Below are 20196 nucleotides of genomic sequence, written 5' to 3'. Positions count from 1 at the left end.
TCTACAACACTTCCTGCTCCTCCACCTATCTTGGTATCATCCACAAACTTAGCCACAAAACCATTTAATCCATTATCTAATTCATCGATATACAGTGTGAAAAGAAGAGGCCCCAACACCGACCCCTGCGGAACACCACTAGTAACCGGCAACCAACCAGAATAGGATCCCTGTATTTCCACTCTTTGCTTTCTGCCTATCAGCCAATGCTCCACCCATTACAATATCCTTCCTGTAATTCCATGGGCTCTCACTTTATTAAGCAGCCTCTCATGCGGCACCTTATCAAAGGCCTTTTGGAAATCCAAATACACAACATCCGCAGCTTCTCCCTTGTCAATCTTATTCGAGATTACCTCAAAAAATTCCAATACGTTGGTGAGGCAGGATCTTCCCTTCATGAAACCATGCTGGCTTGGGCCTATTTTGTCATGCACCTCAAGGTAATTCATCATCTCATCCTTGAGGATCGATCCCAATAATTTTCCAACTACTGATGTCAGACTAATAGGTCTGTAATTTTCTTTTTGCTGCTTCCCCCCTTTCTTAAACAGCGGAACTACATTTGCGACCTTCCAGTCCTCCGGAAGCATCCTAGATTCTACTGATTCCTGGAAGATTATTTCCAATGCCTCCACAATCTCCAAAGCCACTTCCTTCAGAACCCATGGATGCACTTCATCCGGTCCAGGAGATTTATCTGTCCTTAGTCCATTTAGCTTCTCAAGCACTTTCTCTCTAGTAGTCTTGACTGTACCTAATTCAATTCCCTGAGACCTCTGGCTATCAGGTATGTTGCTAATGTTTTCCACTGTGAAGACTGATGCAAAATACTCATTTAGTTCCTCTGCCATCTCTTTGTTACCCATTATAATTTCTCCAGCATCCTTTTCAATAGGTCCTATATCTACCCGTGTCACTCTTTTACTCTTCATATATTTTTAAAAAAAACTCTTAGTGTCCTTTTTTATGTTAATTGCCAATTTCCTTTCATAATTCATCTTTTCTTTCCTAATGACTTTCTTAGTTTCCTTCTGTAAATTTTTAAAATTCGTCCAGTCCTCAGTTTTCCCACTAATTTTTGCTTCCTTGTATGCTGCCTCTTTTGTTTTTATTTTAGCCTTAACTTCTCTTGTTAGCCACATTTGTGTCAGTTTTCCTTTTATGATTTTCTTTTTTCTTGGAATATATTTTTCCTGCACTTTCCTTATTTCTTGTAGGAATTTCATCCAATTCTGCTCTCTTGTCCCTTCATTTAGCTTAATTTTCCAATCAACTTGGGCCAGTTCCTCTCTCATACCACTGTAATTTCCTTTGTTCCACTGAAATATTGATACACCTGATACCAGCTTCTCCTTTTCAAATTTGAAACTGAACTCGATCATATTATGATCACTACTTCCAAGGGGTTCCATTACCTCTAGCTCCCTAATCACCTCAGGCCTCGAGGGACACTTATTACCAGTCCACATTGAATGAGATCTACTGATGAGGAAGTCATTTTCCATCACAGTGGAAGATACAAGGGCCCAGGTCTTCAAGCTTGATAATGAGTTTGTATGGCAACATTGTGTTGAATGCTGACCTGTAGGCAATGGACAGCAGCCTAATGTAGGAAGTCCTGTAATCCATTTGACACAGGGCAGGTGTAGAGTCATATAAATTGCATCTGCTGTTGATCTGCTCTGGTAGTAGGCAAATAGGAATGGATCCTGGTCGTCTCTGAAGCAGGAGCTGATTTGCACCTTAAACAACCTTTTGAAACACTACATTATAGTTGATGTAAGCAATACCAGAGATGATAATCACTGAGGAAGGTCACCACACCTTCTTGGGCACTGGTACAATAGATAACATTTTGAAGCAGGTGGGAACCTCTGACCACAGAAGTGTGAGGATAAATATGTCTGTGAATACTCCAACCAGTTGATCCACACCTTTAGTACTTGGCCAGGGTTACCTTCTGGACCAGATGCCTTCCATGAATTTATTCTCTTGAAAGATGTTAGCCTCAGAGACTGAAATAACAAGGTAACCAGAGATCTGAGGGCTCTGTGGGTGTGTCATAGTTCTCCCTATCAAAGCATGCATAAAAGGTATTGAACTCATCTGAGTGAAGGGTTAAAACTATTTATGCTACCCTATCTCACTTTGTAGGAAGTTAATGTTGCTTAATTTTTAATGATTATATTAGGGTAAAGTAATTGCATTTCCAAAGCTATGAAGAGAATCCATGATCTTTTTGCTACTGATCCTGAATTTCACCTCCAAGTAATATACTCCTAGAGCTCCAGAAAGAACATTTAACTGATCCACTCTCTGAAAGGAATGTGGCCACTTTTCAAAGTAATCTGTTATAATTAACTCAACCATAATGTGCAACCAGAGTATTTTATTCCAATATGCTTTGGAATGGACTGATTTTAATATTTGCCTTGTGGGTAAAAAAAAAAATAACACAGCAAATAAGATAATCAAGAACTGTTGATTATTTCCAATGTCCATTCTCCTACCTAATCAGTCAGGATACCTTTTTTAAGGGCCCAAGGGGAAAGCTGAAGGGTTCTGTCCTTGTTGATGGTGCTTGGCTGGGCGTGGGATATTGAAAGTTCAATCATTCACCATCTGTTGCAGGCCAGGAGTCTTGAGAAAATACAGTTCAAAGGACAAAGTCTTATTTTTTATCTTAATTAAAAATTAATAGCATGGTTTCAAAGAGTACACAGCAGAAAATGACATGATCATTTGGAGCACTGGTGTGTGGAGTGATCTTGGGGTGAAAGTCCATAGCTCTCTGAAAGTGGCAACACAAGTATATAGGGCACAAAAGATGTGCTGAATGTCAGGGTGTTGAGGCAAAATGTTACTGTAGATGTGTAAAACATCTTTGAACTACATTTGGAGAATTGTTTGAGTTTGGGTTCCGGATTACAAGAAAGATGTGGAAGTGTTGGAGATGGTGCAGAATACGTTCACTGGGATCTTGCCTGAATTTTAGAGTATTAACTATGAGCAGATGTTGTTTTCTGTGGAACATTGGAGGCTGAGAAGCAGCCTACAGAAGTGTATAAAATCATTTGTGGTATAGATGCAGTAGACAGAATAGTTTTCTCTGGATGGAATTGCTAAACTCTAGGGGACATAGATTTATGGTAAAAAAAATGGTAATTTTAAAGAGAAGTGTTTTATTTACATAGATAGCATAGGGTGCCTGGAATGGGTTGCAAAGGTACATGATAATAGAGGAAACCAGCAACCTTTAAGGTTTTGTTTTGACCAGGATTGAAGGGATAGAGGGCACTTGCAGGTAGATGGGATTGGTTTAAACTCGCATCAAGGTTGACACAGAAATCTTTGGTCAAACGGCCTGTTCCTATGTTGTATTGTGCTGTACTGTTTTATATTCTATGAAAGTTGTGGAATAATTAGATTAAGTGGACTGAGTAATAATAAGCTTTCCTCCCTTGGGCAAGAACCTATGACGTACTTGACACGTGCAGAGGATTACAGAGAACTCTATCCAAGTTCTCGTTTTGCAAACCAGCTATAAAATAATCGATAAGATGATTTATGATAATACATCAAAAACGCAAAATGGTTCGTAATGATTTTATGGGAATTTAAAACTGGAGTCACCAGAAGTGCACGTTCACTAGCTATCTGCTGAAACAAGTTCTGATCTAATGAACAAACGCATCACCGCTGCTTGCTTTTGTCTATTTCCAGATATTTGCAGCAGTTCGATCTGGAGGCGCTTACACCAGCAGTAGCTTCTGCTGCCGCTTCGCGCAGACGTAGCCTCTCCAAGTCAGCGAAGAAATACAAAAACCTCTGAAGCCTAATGTGCTTGCTGTAGAGTGGGAATCCCACCCAGCGGTCGTTGAATCCGTCCAGAAGCGGACTTGGCATGCCAAGGAAATGAGTTCGAAGACCACCATGACTAACCAGGAAAAGTGGATTACTCTCAGCCCAGCAGAATTCTCTCAGCTACAGAAGTACGCCCAGTGTAAGTGTTAAAGAATTTGTCAAATAATTTAGTTTCTCTGAAAATGCCGCTGTTTCAGATGCTGTTGCTGAACTAAAGCGGCGCCAGGTTCAATGTACCGTTGCATGCATTAGAAATACATTAAAGATTAATACAATACTGCACAACAAATCGCAGTGTTATATGGACTAATGGGAGCTGTTATATTGCACTGTGATTTTAAAGTATGTTCCATTTTAAATTGAATGTAAGATTAGCGCTTTTCCTTTTATGAGCACGACAAATAATCCATTTTGCAAATAAGACAGGTTGTGATTTCTCGGGCTGCATTTCAAATACAGCATTGTTTGGATGCTGATTTCTGAGCCCCGAACACCTACTTAATTGCTCCCTGTTTGCTCTCATCCTTCGACTTTGCGTCATGTGCTTTGCGCTAGTACCACATCAAGGCTGGTCCCAGGCTGTTGACTGAAGAGGGACCATTTAAAAAAAAGGTCACTGTCGATTTGTTTGTCTATTCCACTCAAGAAATGAAAGGCATTATTCGTATCCCAGGTCGATATGGAACCAGAGGACAAACTGCATTAAATTATTCGCGCTTTGAAGGGTCGCCCATTGAGAATCGCACTTCTGTGGCGCCTTAAATTGTAACTAGCTTTCGGATGTAGAGCTTGGTTGATTTCGGTACCTGTTATGTAATCTCATGCTGCGACGTTATGGATCAGAATTATTTAAAACGCAATTGCCCAAAGAAATAGCTTTGGTCGGCATTATTTTCTGTTATTTAAGATTTATGCATGTTGCGTTTTGTAAAAGGCAAGCTTCTAGTGTTCTGTTAATTTAATTCCAGTCGAGCTGAGAGCTCGCACTGATCCTTCTAATTTGGGTTTCAGTCTTTATTTTGGCCTCTGTAATCAGAAGCACGAGATAGAATACTTACGCTGGAACACCTACCAGTTTAGGGCCTCTGAACTCAATGGAAAGACACAGGCTGCATCTATCCCTGAATAGAGTTCTCTCAAACAGGAAACCTGAGGGACAGCAGTTTGTAGAGCAAGGCAAGAGTAGAAACAGATGTACACTCAGTGGCCGCTTTATTAGGTACACCTGCTCACCTGCTTGTTAATGCAAGCAGCTAATCAGCCAATCATGTGACAGCAACTCAGTGATTTGGTGTTAAGCTGTCTTCAGGTGTGGTTTTCACAGTGCTGTGAGAGAGTGTTCCAGCAAAGGTGAAGGAATAGCAATGCATTTCCAAGTCAGAATGACATGGTGTTTGCAGGACAACTTCCAGGTAGTGGTTTTCACATGTTTTTGTAGGCAACAGGTTATTTAAACATGGTGGCCACTTTATTACACCTGCACACCTGCCTGTTAAAACAAATAGCTATCAGCTGATCATGCGGCAGCAATACAATGCATCAAAGCATGCGGACATGGCCAAGAGGTTCAGTTGCTATTTGGACCAAACATCAGAATGGGGAAGAAATATGATCTAAGTGACTTTGATTGTTGGTGACAGGCAGGGTGGTTTGAGTATCTCACAAACTGCTGATCTCCTGGGATTTTCATGTGCAACCGTCTCTAGAGTTCATAGGGAATGGTGCAAAAAGAAAAACCCGAGTGTGCAGTTCAGTGGGTGAAAATGCCTTGTCAATGAAAGAGGTCAGGAAGATTCAAGCTGACAGGAAGGTGACAGTAACTTAAATAGCCATGTGCTACATCAGTGGTGTGCAGAAGAGCATCTCTGAATTCACAGCATGTTGGACCTTGAAGTGGATGAGCTACAGCAGCAGCCGAGCATGAAGATACGCTCTGTGGCCACTTCATTAGCTACAGGAGTAGTGGCCTCTGAGTGTATTATATGAGAAGTTGTCAGCTGCTCTGACTGACTGCAGTATTCACCTAAACAGAAGCAAAAATTTAATTGTACTTTTTTAATGAGAATTTTGTTGTTTGGGGTATTGGGCACTCTGATAAGTTGAGTATATACTGCTTATTCTTAAATGCCCTTCAGCTGAGTGTAGAGAACATTTCAAGAGCCAGTTACCTGGGTGGGTCTGGAAACATACTGAGGTCAGACTGTAAACACAAGACATTCTGCAGATGCTGGAAATCCAAAACAACACACATAAAATGCTTGAGGAACTCAGCAGGTCAGGCACCATATATGGAAATGAATAAATAGTCGCCATTTCGGGCTGAAGCTGTTCTTCAGGACTGGAAACAAAGGGGAAAGACACCAGAATAAAAAAGCTGGGGCAAGGGGAAGGATGCTAGCTAGAAGGTGATAGGTTGGCGGGAAAGGTAAACTTCTGGAGAAGAAGGAATCTGATGGGAAAGGAGAATGGACCATTGAAGATAGGGAAGGGGGAGGGGACCCAAAGGGAAGTGATAATCGGGTAAGAAGAGTTTAAAGGCCAGAGTGGGGAATAGAAGAAGGAGTTTTTTTTTACCAGATATGCCATCAGGTTGGAGGCTACCCAGACAAATATAAGGTGTTGCTCCTCCATACTGAGGAGACCATGGATCAACATGTTGAAATGGGAATGAGAACTGGAATTAAAATGTTTGCCCACTCGGAAGCTTTCCGCTTTTGACGGATGGTGTGCAGATGCTTGGTGAAGTGGTCCTCCGATATATGATGGGTCTCATCAATATAAAGGAGACTGTATTGGGACCACCAGAAATAATAGACAACACCAGCAGATTTGCAGGTGAATTGCTGTCTCACCTGGAATCACTTTTTTTGGGCCCTAAATAGAGGTAATGGAGGAGGTGAATGGGCGGGTGTAGCACTTAGACATTTGCAGGGATAAATCACAGAGGGAGTGATCCCTGCGGAAAGCGGGGATGTAGGGGCGGAGGAGGTAAAGATGTGTTTAGTCATAAGATCCTTTTCTAAGACGGTGGAACTGTATAAGGAAGGGCGATCTCTTTTCATGAAGATATTGGTGAACCAGTTGAGCTTTTGCATCAACACATCAGTTTTTGTGGCCATCATTACTAATGACTATATTTTTCCTCCAATTCTAGATCAACAATTGACTTTAAATTTTACTTCCACCATTTGGAGGAATTTGACTCTGGATTACTAATCTGATAATTTAACCATTGCACCACTGCCATTAAATGTTGTTTGTTATTTAAAGCAATGATTCAGACTCCATTATCTGCTACTTCATGTGCATCGCTCTGTGGGAACCCTGTGTTTAATTGCCAGCAGGAAATAAATTGGTGGTTAGCAGTAGGGATAATCAGTATACGTTTGAGTACCTGTGGTGGAGCTCCGATTGGTTATGTGTTGGCTGTTAGTACTTCATGAGATCATCTCTGAATCCAGCGATGAGTACACAATTCCACTGTCATCACTTTCAGTACGGAGGGAATTTTATATTGTTACAAATGTTGTCTTTAGAGAGAACAGGTATCCGCTTACTCATTTGGATGTCAAACAACCCTCCTCACAATTTCAAAGAGCATGTTTCTTTTCCTTAATGTAGATAAGTAATACTCAGCACATCATACTCAGCACAATACTCAGCTTTTGGGGAAATAAAAACTGAGTTAATATTTCCTGATCCAATAATATACCTGAAATCATAACAGCCTCTGTGCCACTCCCAACCAAATTTCTAGTGCTTTCTATTTTTACATCAGATTTCCAGTTTTTATTTTCTTTTTAATGTTTTCTTGATTCTGGTGAATTATCTATCCTTCAGTTCTCAGTCTTAATGCAGCCAATCTTGTTATTGCTGTCTGTAGGATATTGCTCCAAGTTAACCAACTTCCTTGATTCCTAAGCAAAAGAACAAAATGCTGGAGGGACTCAGCAGTTCATGTAGCATCTATGGAAATGAGTAGACAGTTGGCATTTGAGGCTGAGACCCCTCTTCATGACTGAGAAGGAAGGGAGAAGATGCCTGAATAAAAAGATGGGGGTGGGTTAGGAGTCTAGGGTGATGTTCCATTCCAGGATATCAGAGATGTCTTCCTTCTTTAAAGAATGTGGTTTTCCTCCCTCTAATATTTCCTCCCTCCAAACCCTCACCCATATCTCCTCCATTTCCCAGACATCCCCAATCACTCCATCTTCCTGTCATCTTAATATGATACATTTCCTCTTGTCCTTAACTACCATCCATTAGCGTCCACATTCAACACATCTTCTTCTGCAATTTCCACCTTCTCCCAAGGGATCCCACCACTAAATATATTTTTACCTTCCTTTGTCTCTCCACTTTCCACAGGGATTGCCCCCTCCATGATCTCCTTGTCCATTTGTCCCTCCCCACTAATCTTCCTCCTGGCACTCGTCTCTGCAAGTGGCCTAAGTGCTACATCTGCCCATACACCTCCTCCCTCACCTGGATTCAGGGCCACAAATAGGTGATCTAACACTTCAGCTGTGAATCTGCTGTGGTCGTCTATTGTGCGCGGTGCTCCCGATGCAGAGAGCTCTACGTTGGTGAGCCCCATCGTAAATTGCTTCGTTGTGTATCTCTGCTCCATCCACCACAAACGGGACTTCCTGGTGACCAAACATTTTAATTCCGACATGTCAGAACACCTTTTGTGCCAAGATGAAGCAATCCTCAGAGTGGAGGAGCAACACCTTATATTCCATCTGTGTAGCCTCCAATCTGATGGCATGACTATTGAATTCTCCTTCTGATAAACAATTCCACCCATCACTCCCTCCTTCTATTCACCACCCTAACCATTTACTTCTTCTCACCTACCTATTGCTTCCCCATGGATCTCCTCCTCCTATCATTTCTCCAATGGTCCACTCTCTTCTCCTATCAGATTCCATCTTCTCCAAACCTTGACCTTTCCCACCCCATTACATATTACAGATGACCTTCCATCTTGGCTCCTTCCTCTTCCCCCACCTTTTAATTCTGGCATCTTCCCCTTTTCTCTCAGTCCTAATGAAGGGTCTCAGCCCGAAATGTCGACTATTGTTTCATTTCCACAAATGGTGCATGACCTGCCGAGTTTCTCTAGCATTTTGTGTGTGTGTTGTTTCGGATTTCCAGCGTCTGCAGGATTTCTCATGTTTCATGATTCCTAGATTACTACAGTGAGAACAATTCTTAAAACAATTCTTGGCTATAAAGTGCTTTTGCATGTTCTGAAGGGATGTGAAGTGTGCAATATCAATAAAAAAAAGTTTGTCTTTCTGTATTTTTTTATCAACTCTGATAATATGAGAAAGCCTACATGCTTGATTGCTAATGGGAGCAAAAATAGAGGCACATTAAATGGTGTTTATTGAGAACTAAAATTATAAAGTGGCATTGACAGATCAAGTGAGTAGAAAAATTGTGGTATGTGTATTTGAATGCAACTCAAAGGAAGATCATCTAATTTTGGAGCAGAATCTTAACATCAGAGGCAAGCCATTCTTGAATAAAATGGATGCAATTAATAGTTTAAAATCAGAGATCACAATATTTATGCTGATAAATGTTGTTTGGATCTCTGGAGCCAAGGCAACTGGAAGGAGTAAAGATACAACATGCCATGACAAGACAGGTTCAACCAAGGGCTAAACGGGATTGACCTTTCCTGCTCACATATGCCAGTGTTTCTAGCTTTTCCTCTTCAATTCTTAACAACGTTTGTATAAGAATATAAAAGATGTACTAGTAGTTTCATTACAAATAAGTAGAAGAACTTTTCCACCATCGTATATTTACTGCAAGAGATGTGACCGTAAAGATGGTTTAATCTATGCCCAATAATTATCAAGAAATTATGACGTTCTTCTTGTTTTCATAGGTACAGTTTCTTTGTCTGAATTGTAACAGCAGGGTAGAGTAAACTCAATTTTACCTCAAAACTTTGAGTGGAAGTAAAATCTACTTCAGAATTATGAACAAGAGAAAATCTGTAGATGCTGGAAACCCAAGCATGCTGGAAGGACTCAGCAGGCCAGGCAGTATCTATGGAAAATAATACAGCTGAAGGGTCTTGGCCCAAAACGTCAACTGTATTTTTTTTCATAAGTGCTGCCTGGCATGCTGAGTTCCTGCAGCATTCTGTGTGTGTTGTTTAGAATTATGAGGTGGAGTTGGTGGTCCCCTGGTGTTTATGCTTATTGACTGTAGCTGGTGCAATGATTCTGCAGCCTGCACACAATGTATTGGTCCTATATCCAACCGCAGAAATGTACCAATCCATTAAACTGCCCTACTGACCGCTGTGACAATTTCAGCCTTGAAATGAACAATTTTATTATAACTGCTGGCACTATTCATAAATTAAAACTGGTTTCTTTACTACGACTAAACATTAACTCCAACGGTCCATAAACTAATTCACAAGGTAATCATAAGACTTCTGGTGTGTGAATATCTCAGTGCAAGTGATAATGGGTTATTCAGGAAGAATCAAGGCAGTACCATATTGTTACTAATAGAATTTGTCAAACTCTTAACAAGAGAAAATCTACAGATACTGGAAATCCAAGTAACACACACAAAATGCTGGAGGAACTCAGCAGGCCAGGCAGTATCAATGGAAAAGAGTACAATTGATGTTTTGAGCTGAGACCCTTCAGGAGGACTGGAGAGGGGTCCTGCTGCAGGGTCTTGGCCTGAAATGTTGACTGTACATTTTTCTATAGATGCTGCCTGGCTGCGGAGTTCCACCAGCAATTTGTGTATGTTGCTTCATCAAATGCTAGATTGTTTCTCAAAGATATTTGATTATAATGCAATCTAGATCATACGTCCCTCTATAATTTAAGATAAGATAAATTTAGATCACTTCATTAAATTTCTATTTTGGGTGTTCTGCATTCCCAATGAGCTCAACACCTTTTATACATGATTTGAAAGGGAGAAAAAATATTACACCTGTGTGAATCCCTGCAGCATCTGATGACCCTGTGATCTCTGCCTTGGAGGCTGACGTTAGAACATCTTTCAAGACTGTGAACCCTTGTAATGCATTGGGTCTTGATGATAATTGTGTGGAACTGGTGGGAGTGTTCAAGGACATCTAAGATCATGAACAGTTGTACTGTCCCACTCCCAGACAGGCTCAACACTTTTATCCACACTTTGAAAGGGAGAATAAAAGTCCATCTATACAAATTCATGCAATATCTACCTACTCTGTGAGCTTTGTCGTGGAGGCTGACGTCAGAACATCTTTCAAAGGGGTGAGCCCTTGCAAGGTGTCAGACCCTCATGGTGCATCTGGTAGGGCACTGAAAACCTGTGTCAACCAACTGGTGGGAGTGTTTAAGGATATCTTCAATCTCTCACTACTGCAGTCAGAGTTTCGACCTGCTTCAAAAAGGCATCAGGCCAAGAAAATCAATAGACAATAAACAGTAGGTGCAGGAGTAGGCCATTTGGCCCTTCTAGCCAGCACCGCCATTCACTGTGATCATGGCTGACATGATCACAATCAGTACCCTGTTCCTGCCCTCTCCCCTTATCCCTTGACCCTGCTATCTATAAGAGCTCTATCTAACTCTCTCTTGAATGCATCCAGAGCCTTGGCCTCCACTGCCTTCTGGGGCAGAGCATTCCACGTATCCACCACTCTCTGGGTGAAAAAGTTTTCCCGCATCTTTGTTCTAAATGGCCTACCCCTTATTCTTAAACTGTGGCCTCTAGTGTGATGAAGTCAAGCATCCAACTGCAGAGGGTGGCACAGAGTCCAAGGATTTGAAGCTTTTTGATTATCTCTGAGGCACTGATTTCTAATCAGTGTGAGCTGCCTCATCGACTATTGCACGGTAGCACTTACATGTACTGTGATGAAGACCTTTGAGAGGTTGGTCATAGCTGACATTAACTCCTGTCTGAACAAGGACCTGGACCCGCTGCAATTTGCCTTCTGCCATAACAGGACTACAGTGGACGCACTTTCACTGGCTCTCCACTTGGCCTTGGATCACCTGGACAACAGCAATACCTATATCAGGCTGCTGTTTATTGATTACAGCTCAGCATTCAACACCATCATCACCTCAGGAATAATCAAAAAGCTTCAAATCCTGGGACTCTGTACCACCCACTGCAGTTGGTTGCTTGACTTCATCACTAGGCTATCAGAGTCAGTGTGGATCGGAAATAACATCTCCTCCTCACTGACTATCAGCACAGTGATAGCTCAAATATGCATGCTTAACATATTGCTCTAATCTCTCTAATTTCACAGTTGTCTGGCTAGGCACAGCACAAACACCATCTATAAATTTCCCAGTGACACCACTTTTGTTGGCAGCATCTTCGATGGTGATGTGTTGACGTAGAGGGGTAATGTCGATCGGCATCACAATAACAACCTTGCACTCAATGTCAGTAAGATCAAGAATTGATTCTAGATTTCAGAAGGGGAAATTGGGAGAACAAATGCCAGTGCTTATTGAGGGATCAGCAGTGGAAGAGCTGAGCAGCTTCAAGTTCCTGGTAGTCAACATCTCAGAAGATCTATCCTGGGCAAAACATGTTGTTGCAATTATGAAGGAAGCACGTCAAAGGCTATAATTCATTAGGCATTCGAGGAGACTTGGCACATCATCAAAGACTAGCAAATTTCTACAGATATATGGTTGAGAGCATTCTGCCTGGTTTCATTACTACCTGTTATGGAGCTCCAGTGCACAAGATATTGGAAAAAGCTCAGATGGTTGTAAGCTCAGCCAGCTCATCATGGGCATTAGCCTCTCCATCATTGAGGACATCTTCAAAATGCAATGCTTCAAGAAGGTGAAATTCAACAAAAAGGACCCTCACCGTTTGGGACACGCCCTCTTCTCATGTCTACCTTCAGGGAGGTGGAACAGAAGTCTGAAGACACACACTCAATGTTTTAGGAACAGAGTCTTCCCTTCTGCCATCAGATTTCTGAACAATCTATGTACCCCTGAACACTTCCTCACTATGTTGCTCTTTCTGCACTATTTATTTCTTTTTATATATTCTTATTATAATTTATAGTAATTTTTATTTATTGCACTGTAATGGTGCTGCCAAAGAATATATGCAGTATGTAAGAAACCTGGTTATGATTCTGATTCCAAAAAATGTTGATGCATTCCAAAGACATCAAAACAGGGCAGTAGTGAAAATTCTGACAACAGGGTATTACATAGCAAATAACAAGCAGCCTGAATGTCTTCAAAAATGTCCTAGAACTTTAAAATATTGAAAGGTATAAATAATACTGATACAAGCAAATCATTCACATTGGCTTTGAATGCCTAACTGGAAGGTAACAGTAAAATACTGATGTGATTTAGTTAAGATTTAGAGAACGGAAGAAATTTTCCCTGAAGATACCTTAATAACTTGAAAAGGTTATAGGGATAATTCTATGTTCCAAAAAAGATGATTCATTCTATTCCTCTTTTAAAGCTCAAATCTTTCAACTTTTTGCTTTCGCAACACAGTTAGCAGAGACTGTAGAGTGCTTGACTTTCCACTTCACTCATCTCAGAGTTAGCAATGTTTTAGAGATAAAGAAAACTATCAGGTAAAAGAATGCTCTGGTTGCTGGCAAGTATCAGTAATGGTGGTTGCACATGTGATTTATTCACTTAGGACTCGGATTGATATGAAATTTAGATGCACAGAACTAGTTTAGTTTAGGAAAAGCACAGAGAAGGACATGATTGGTAATATTATAATTTGTTATTCCTGATTTTTTTTTTGCATGTTCTCAGAAGCAGAAATAACTTTTCTTCTACCCTGGACTTCATTATTTAACTCCAAATGAAGCTGTTCAATTTCTTCAAAAACTCAAAGTTGAGTTTCAGCTCTTAGCCATCATTCAAGTACTACATCTTCTGTTGACAGTGCCCATTAAAAAAATAGAAAAAAAACTCATCTCTGTTACTTGCAAGCAAAATCAAATATCAAACTGAGGATAGAGGACGAATTTGCCAAGGCCATTGCAGTGAAATATTTGCGGAAATGTCACTGAGAATGTGACATTCCAACACATGGTCAATATGTCAATACTTGCCCAGTATCCCAGCAGATGTGCCACTCCCCAACACTGGTGAGGGTCTTGTTTAAAGGTGACGACTTCCACCTTACTGATTGACTACCAGCTTGCTTCTGTCCTGCAGCATTAGATCCTTCAAGGAATCAAATCATTGAGGATGAACTTCTACAGGATTGTTAGCTCTCAGGTTGGTTCGGTAGATGGCTAAGTCTCTACTGTGTTCAAATTGTTGCAAAAACAACAGGTTGTATTCAGATGAATAGGGAAATCTGTTCCCTCTCTGCTATCAGATTTCTGAATTGTCTATGAACACATTCCCCTTTTGCACTATTTACATATCTGTTTATTGTAAGTTGCATCAGTTTCTATGTCTTTGCACTGTACCATTGCCGCAAAACAAACGGGATATACGTATGTTACTGATAATAAACCTGATTGTAATTTTGATTCATTCTGGGAAAAGGATAAGTAGATTTTCTTTATTTACTAAAGCTAGTTTCCAAGTTTTAATTGATTATTTTAAGGGTGGTTGTGCAATCAACATGCTTACTGTAAAAATGAACCTCTAACATTTGAATCAGCTCGATTGTTGCTGACTGTGAATGTCAAAGATGCTCACAATCAGTAACAGCTGACAGTTTTCACAACTGGTGATCCCAGGATCAGGTCACATAGCCTGTCAAAAGCATTTTAAAGTCTGTCGGACAGATCCGAAACTGAGCTTAGTCATGCTGAAGTGCTGAGAGCTTCCAGGGAACTCTGTGCCAGCGGCCATGTTGGAATGAACAGCTTTGCCCAGGAACAGGTGGTAACATTGTGCAGCCAGAGAAAATATCCTATTAGACCAGATCTAAACAGTTAAGAAATAAACCCACCAACAAATTCACGTATTTCCATAAGCAGCACAACATCTTGGACTTTGCTGAGAATGCTTTCAGAATTGGTGGCTGGCTGTGTGACTTCAGAATTCTAGCATTGTGCTACAGCTGATCAAGAGCATTACAATAGTGAGACTCAGAAAATGATTAACATTGATGCTGTATTGAGCTTTGCATGCTCTCAGTGAATATACAATGAGGAATGGTATTTTATCAAAGTATTCTCCCCCGACATCTTGCAAACATGGGAAAAATTGTGCAGCAAATTTGGTGAAAAGGACCACATTTGATCTTCAAATCCTCCATTGTACATATACAATCCTTGGAAATGAGAATATGTTAGAAACGTAGAAATGTGGACTCATCAGTCCAGCAGCATGCAACAGTGAGAAAAAGTCTTTTTGGATGACTTCAGTTTGTTTCCATGCATGGATCTGTGAATAGGTCAAGAACGCAGCAAATACCTGCCAAGGAACAGGGAAAAGTTAACTTAATCCTGTACACTTTGATTCCCAGGGAACAAAGATTGTTTGCTTGCTCCAAAATTACTGACTCGCACTTAGTCTTTGAATAGAGATGTACTGAGAAACAAAAAGAGTGCCTCCCAGGGTCAACTATTGACTACTGTGACTGAAAAGAGATGTAATGTCCTGTATGATGATGAGTGCCTTTCATAAACTACTAGCAATACAATACAAAACAGCTCAGAATTGGGTTTAAAATCACAGGCACATGTTGTAGCATTAGTTGTCTTTGTGGCAGCAGTACAATGCAATACATTAGAATAGAAAAAATGTGAAATACGGTAGGGATATAAAATAGTTAAATTCAATAGGTATTGCAAAAATAAAAATAAAAATGTAGTGAGGTGGCGTTAACGGATTCAACGTCCATTCAGAAATCGGATGACAGAGGAAAGAAGCTATTCCTGAAATGTTGAGTGTGTGTCTTCAGGCTTCGGTACCTCCTTCCTGAAGATAGCTATGTGAGCAAGTCCTGAGCGATGGAGGTTCTTAATGATGGATGCCGCCTTTTTGAGGCATTTCTTCTTGAAGATGGCCTGGATACTACAGAGGCTAGTGCCCATGATAGAGCTGACTAAGTTTACAACTCTATACATCTTTTTTCAATTCTGTGCAACTCCCCCCACCCCCACCAGACAGTGATGCAGTCAGTTAGAATACTCTTCACGATACATCTGTAAAAAGTTTCAAGTGTCTTTGGTGACATACCAAATCTCCTGAAACTTCTAATGAAGTATAGCTGCTGTTATGCCTTCTTTGTAGCTGCATTAAAATGTTTAGCCCAGGATAGATCCTCAGAGATATTGACACTCAGAAACCCACTCGTTCCACTTCTAATCCCTCTCTGAGGACTGGTGTGTGTTCCCTCATCTTACCCTTCCTGAAGTCTACAATCAGTTCTCTAGTCTTACATTGAGTGCAAGGTTGTTTTGGGACTGCAATACCACTCTACTGGCTGATATATATTGCTCCTGGACACCGTCTCATCTCCATCTGAAATTCTGCCAGCAATAGTTGTATCACCGGCAAAGTTAAAGATTCCATTTGAGCTGTTCCTAGCTGCAAAGACATGGGCATAGAGCAGTGGGCAAACACACATTTCTGATGTGCTCCAGTGTTGATTGTCAGTGAGATAGAGATATTATTTTCGATCCATGCAGATTGTGATCTTCCAGTTTGGAATTTGAGGATTCAGTTGCAGAGGAAGGAATGGAAGCCCAGATTTTGGAGCTTTTCAATCAGAGCTGTAGGAATGATGGTGTTGAACACTGAGCTGTAGTCAATAAACAGCATCCTGACAGATATTGCCAAAGATGCTATTTTTTTTTTGCAGCAAAATGCTTAAATGAGCCTGCAGGATAACGAAATGCATGACAAGTGAAACTCTCAGTTTATTAAATATTAACACAATTCAGAAAACAAATGGATGTAGGAGTAATATCTGCAGAAGGCTTGAACTTAAGTATTAAGGGAAAGAATGACAATATGGCTGTGCACTTGAGGAACCCTTGCAATGGCAAAAAACAATAAAATTCAGAGCTTGTGTACAAACATACATGGCAAAAAAAAAATCAGAGATACTTTGCAAACTACAATGAATCATCAAACAATAACCATGGGAAATTAGATGCATGTATTTGAATGTACTAATTGAATGTTGTGGAGTTTGAAATTATGAATACAGGATTTTTGGTTTAATCTGCAGTGTCCGGTAAGATATAAAAATGCTTGGGGCATTGGATAACTTTAGGATCACTCACTGCAGATGGAAAGAGCACCTGCAGTTGCTTTGCAGCAACAATCCTAGCATAGTGATTGGATGTTAGAAGTACTTCCTAATTAGGTTGGCTTGTATTAAAAGTATTGTGTTTTATGTGATTTCATTTTGATAGTATCGCAATACATGCATCTCATCAATCAAAGGACAAGGCACAGGAGATTGGCTGAATCAAGATACTGAATCAAGATATTGTTCCCTCACTTTAGATTTAGGTTCTAGATTTAGAGATAAAGCACGTAACAACTGTTTGAGCCCATGCCACCCAATTATACCCATAAGAGCAATTAATCTACAAGCCTGCATGGCTTTGGGATATGAGAGGAAACCTGTGCACCCATAGGAGATCTATGAGGCCATGGCGAGAAGGTACTGTACAAACTCATTACACGCAATGGCAGAATAGAACCCAGATCTTTTGCGCTGTTATAGTGTTACACTAATCTGTGTGCTACCAAGACAGCCACAAGCTACCATGCAACCCATGCTGATGTGACCCTTTACCAGGGCAAGCTTGGGTGTAAGTACACTGCATACTGTAAAGATTACCTTGGAGGCAACATTGGCACATGTTAAATCACCAAGATTTCAGGAAAGTCCAGATGGCGGTGTGAACTGGATTCATTGCTAGCTCCTCTCCATTCACGTAATAATCCACCTTGTGATTCATTTAACCAAAATACATGATCTTATCCATATCCCAATGAAGCTCCCTTTCCTAGGTTTTCACATAGTCATTCTACCAGTCTATATTCCCTTGCAGAATCACAAAATCCTCATCACAACATAGCCTTCTATCTATTTCTGAATCGGCAAACTTAAGTAATTAAGAAATTGACATTAGGTCAAGCTATATACTTAACAGTTGAGGTCAAAAACTTAAATCTTTTAAAATCACTCAGACTACAATATATGAGATGTTTGCAAATATTCATTTGTAAAATTTTTCACTATCACAGAATATAAGCATTTTATTTATAAAGTTTAAAGGCTCAAAAAACTAATTAAAACTCTGAATCGCATAAATGACAAGACTTCTATTGAGAGCCTTATGCCCAAATTGAGATAAGAATATTCCGATAATATTTTGGATCAGTAAAAAATTCTCCACTGTATGAAACCTAATTGTTGAGAATTTTTCCTGGGTGCTTCCTCCCATGCTTTAGGAGTCCATCTTCACTGCTGACACTTCTGCAAATAGTTGATAGAAATTTCCACCTTTGTATATGCACAAAAATCAAAGTTGTTGTAAGTTTTGGGGGATAATGGTAGTGAATATTGATTGCTTTTGGGCATTAATTCATAGTGTTCATATTAGAAGACTGAGGTTATTTCTGGCTGAGGCAGGGGTTCATATACACAAAAGGCAGATATTCCATAATATATGTAAAAATTAAGATAATATTTCAGATTATATTCAATCACCAAAAGGGATAAAACATAAACTTTCCAGAACCTTTTTCCTCCTATTTCCTTCATTTTCCTTTTTCCTTGTTGTTGTTGTCACATTGAGAAAAGAAATGATGACAAACATTGATTTTGTGCTTCTCACATCTCTTGTAGGACGTGCAAATGTTTTCATCATTTAAAGGTATATTTGAAATCTAGGCAATCTGGTAATGTTGGAAATGGCACGAGAACTCCCCTAAACTAGAATTCATTGATGATTGAATAAGCTCCTTTTAAAAATGCTGGGTGAGAGGTGATTCCTCGGGATGCTGAGGATGATTCTCCACAAAATATAAAGTATATAGGTGCTAAAGAGACTGCAGACGCTGGAAAAGGGAAGCAAAACACAATACCACTGGATCTCAGTGGGTCTATCAGAATCGTTTGAACTAAAGGATATTGCACATCTCTTCAGGTTATAACTCTGCATCGGGTCAGTTAACATCTACGGAGGGAAAAGGCAATGCAGAATCTTGACCCTGAATATTGACTTGCATCATTTCCGCCATTGATGCCAATTCACCAAGACAGGTCCATGTGCCAGTAATCATCAGAGGATCAGAGGGGGAGAGGTTCAGTAATCTTCAATTCCTGGGTGTCACTATCTCAGAGGACCCATCATATAAATATATTGTGAAGAAAGCACAAAAGCGTCCCTTCTTCCTCAGGAGTCTGCGGAGGTTCGGCATGTCATCGAGAAACTTGGCAAACCTCTATAGATGTTTGGTGGAAAGTGTGCTGGTCGGCTGCATTACAGCCTGGTATGGGACCATCAATGCCTTTGAGCAGAAATTCCTACAAAAGGTAGTGGATTTGGCTAGTGCATCACGGGTAAAACTCTCAAAACCACTGAGCATGTCAACATGAAATGTTGCCGTAAAAATGGAGCATCCATTATCAAAGATCCTCACCGTGCTCTTTTCTCACTGTTGCCATCGGGTAGAAGGTACAGGTGAGTCAGGAGTCACACCATCGAGTTCAAGAACAGTTACTACCCTTCAACAATCAGGCTCTTTGACAAAAAGGGATAGCTACACTCATTTAAGGACTCTGATATGTTGTAATGTCATGCTTATTATTTATTGCTATTTATTTATATTTGCATTTGCACAGATTGTTTACAGTTTATAGTTATGGTTTTATAGATTTACTAAGTATGACTGCAGCAAAAGAATCTCAGTATTGTATGTGGTGACATATATGTACTCTGTTAATAAATTTTACTATGAATTTTGACCCTCAGAGCTCTTCCAGCATTCTGTTTTTGTAAAGCAACTAGAAACTCAGTTGAATGTCAAAAGTAAAAGAATATACTTGCTCAGTAAATGTTTTCATGTACTTTATGCACAAACTATTAATTAATCATGTACCTCTCTCTTTCCTCATTCACATTTTTGAAATAATATGTCCATTATTTTATCTGATTCTAATGGCTAGTCCACTTTGCTGTCACATCTGCCATTCTGCCCTAACAAATTTCTGCAGAGAGCAACTTGCCAAGAGTCACTATGCAACCCTGTATTCCTAAGAGCTGCCTATGAAGACGTACAGGCTTTGTACTGAAGCAAATTTTTTCAAAGTTGCAAGTAAATTTATTATCAAAGTATG

General features: G+C 40.1%; 1 protein-coding gene across 10 annotated transcripts in view; it reads left to right on the top strand.

The window, feature by feature from the left end:
* The window catches only part of dgkb (diacylglycerol kinase, beta), a 797915-nt gene that overhangs the window by 42358 nt on the left and 735361 nt on the right, over window positions 1–20196 (top strand). For 9 of the 10 annotated variants that reach the window (XR_009512720.1, XM_059972636.1, XM_059972640.1 and 6 more), the window contains exons 1-2: window positions 2816–3597; window positions 3727–4006. Coding sequence is in view for 8 of the 10 variants with exons in the window: in XM_059972636.1 (XP_059828619.1) it covers window positions 3919–4006 (88 nt within the window). In the remaining 2 variants the exon portion in view is untranslated. Of the gene's footprint in view, window positions 1–2815; window positions 3598–3726; window positions 4007–20196 lie in introns of those variants that run through there. The other variant, XM_059972632.1, reaches the window with a different exon arrangement.

Source organism: Hypanus sabinus, chromosome 6, assembly GCF_030144855.1.
Source record: "Hypanus sabinus isolate sHypSab1 chromosome 6, sHypSab1.hap1, whole genome shotgun sequence".
NCBI lineage: Eukaryota > Metazoa > Chordata > Chondrichthyes > Myliobatiformes > Dasyatidae > Hypanus > Hypanus sabinus.
The sequence above is the reverse complement of the archived record's forward strand: the minus strand, read 5'-3'. Positions and strand labels throughout refer to the sequence as shown.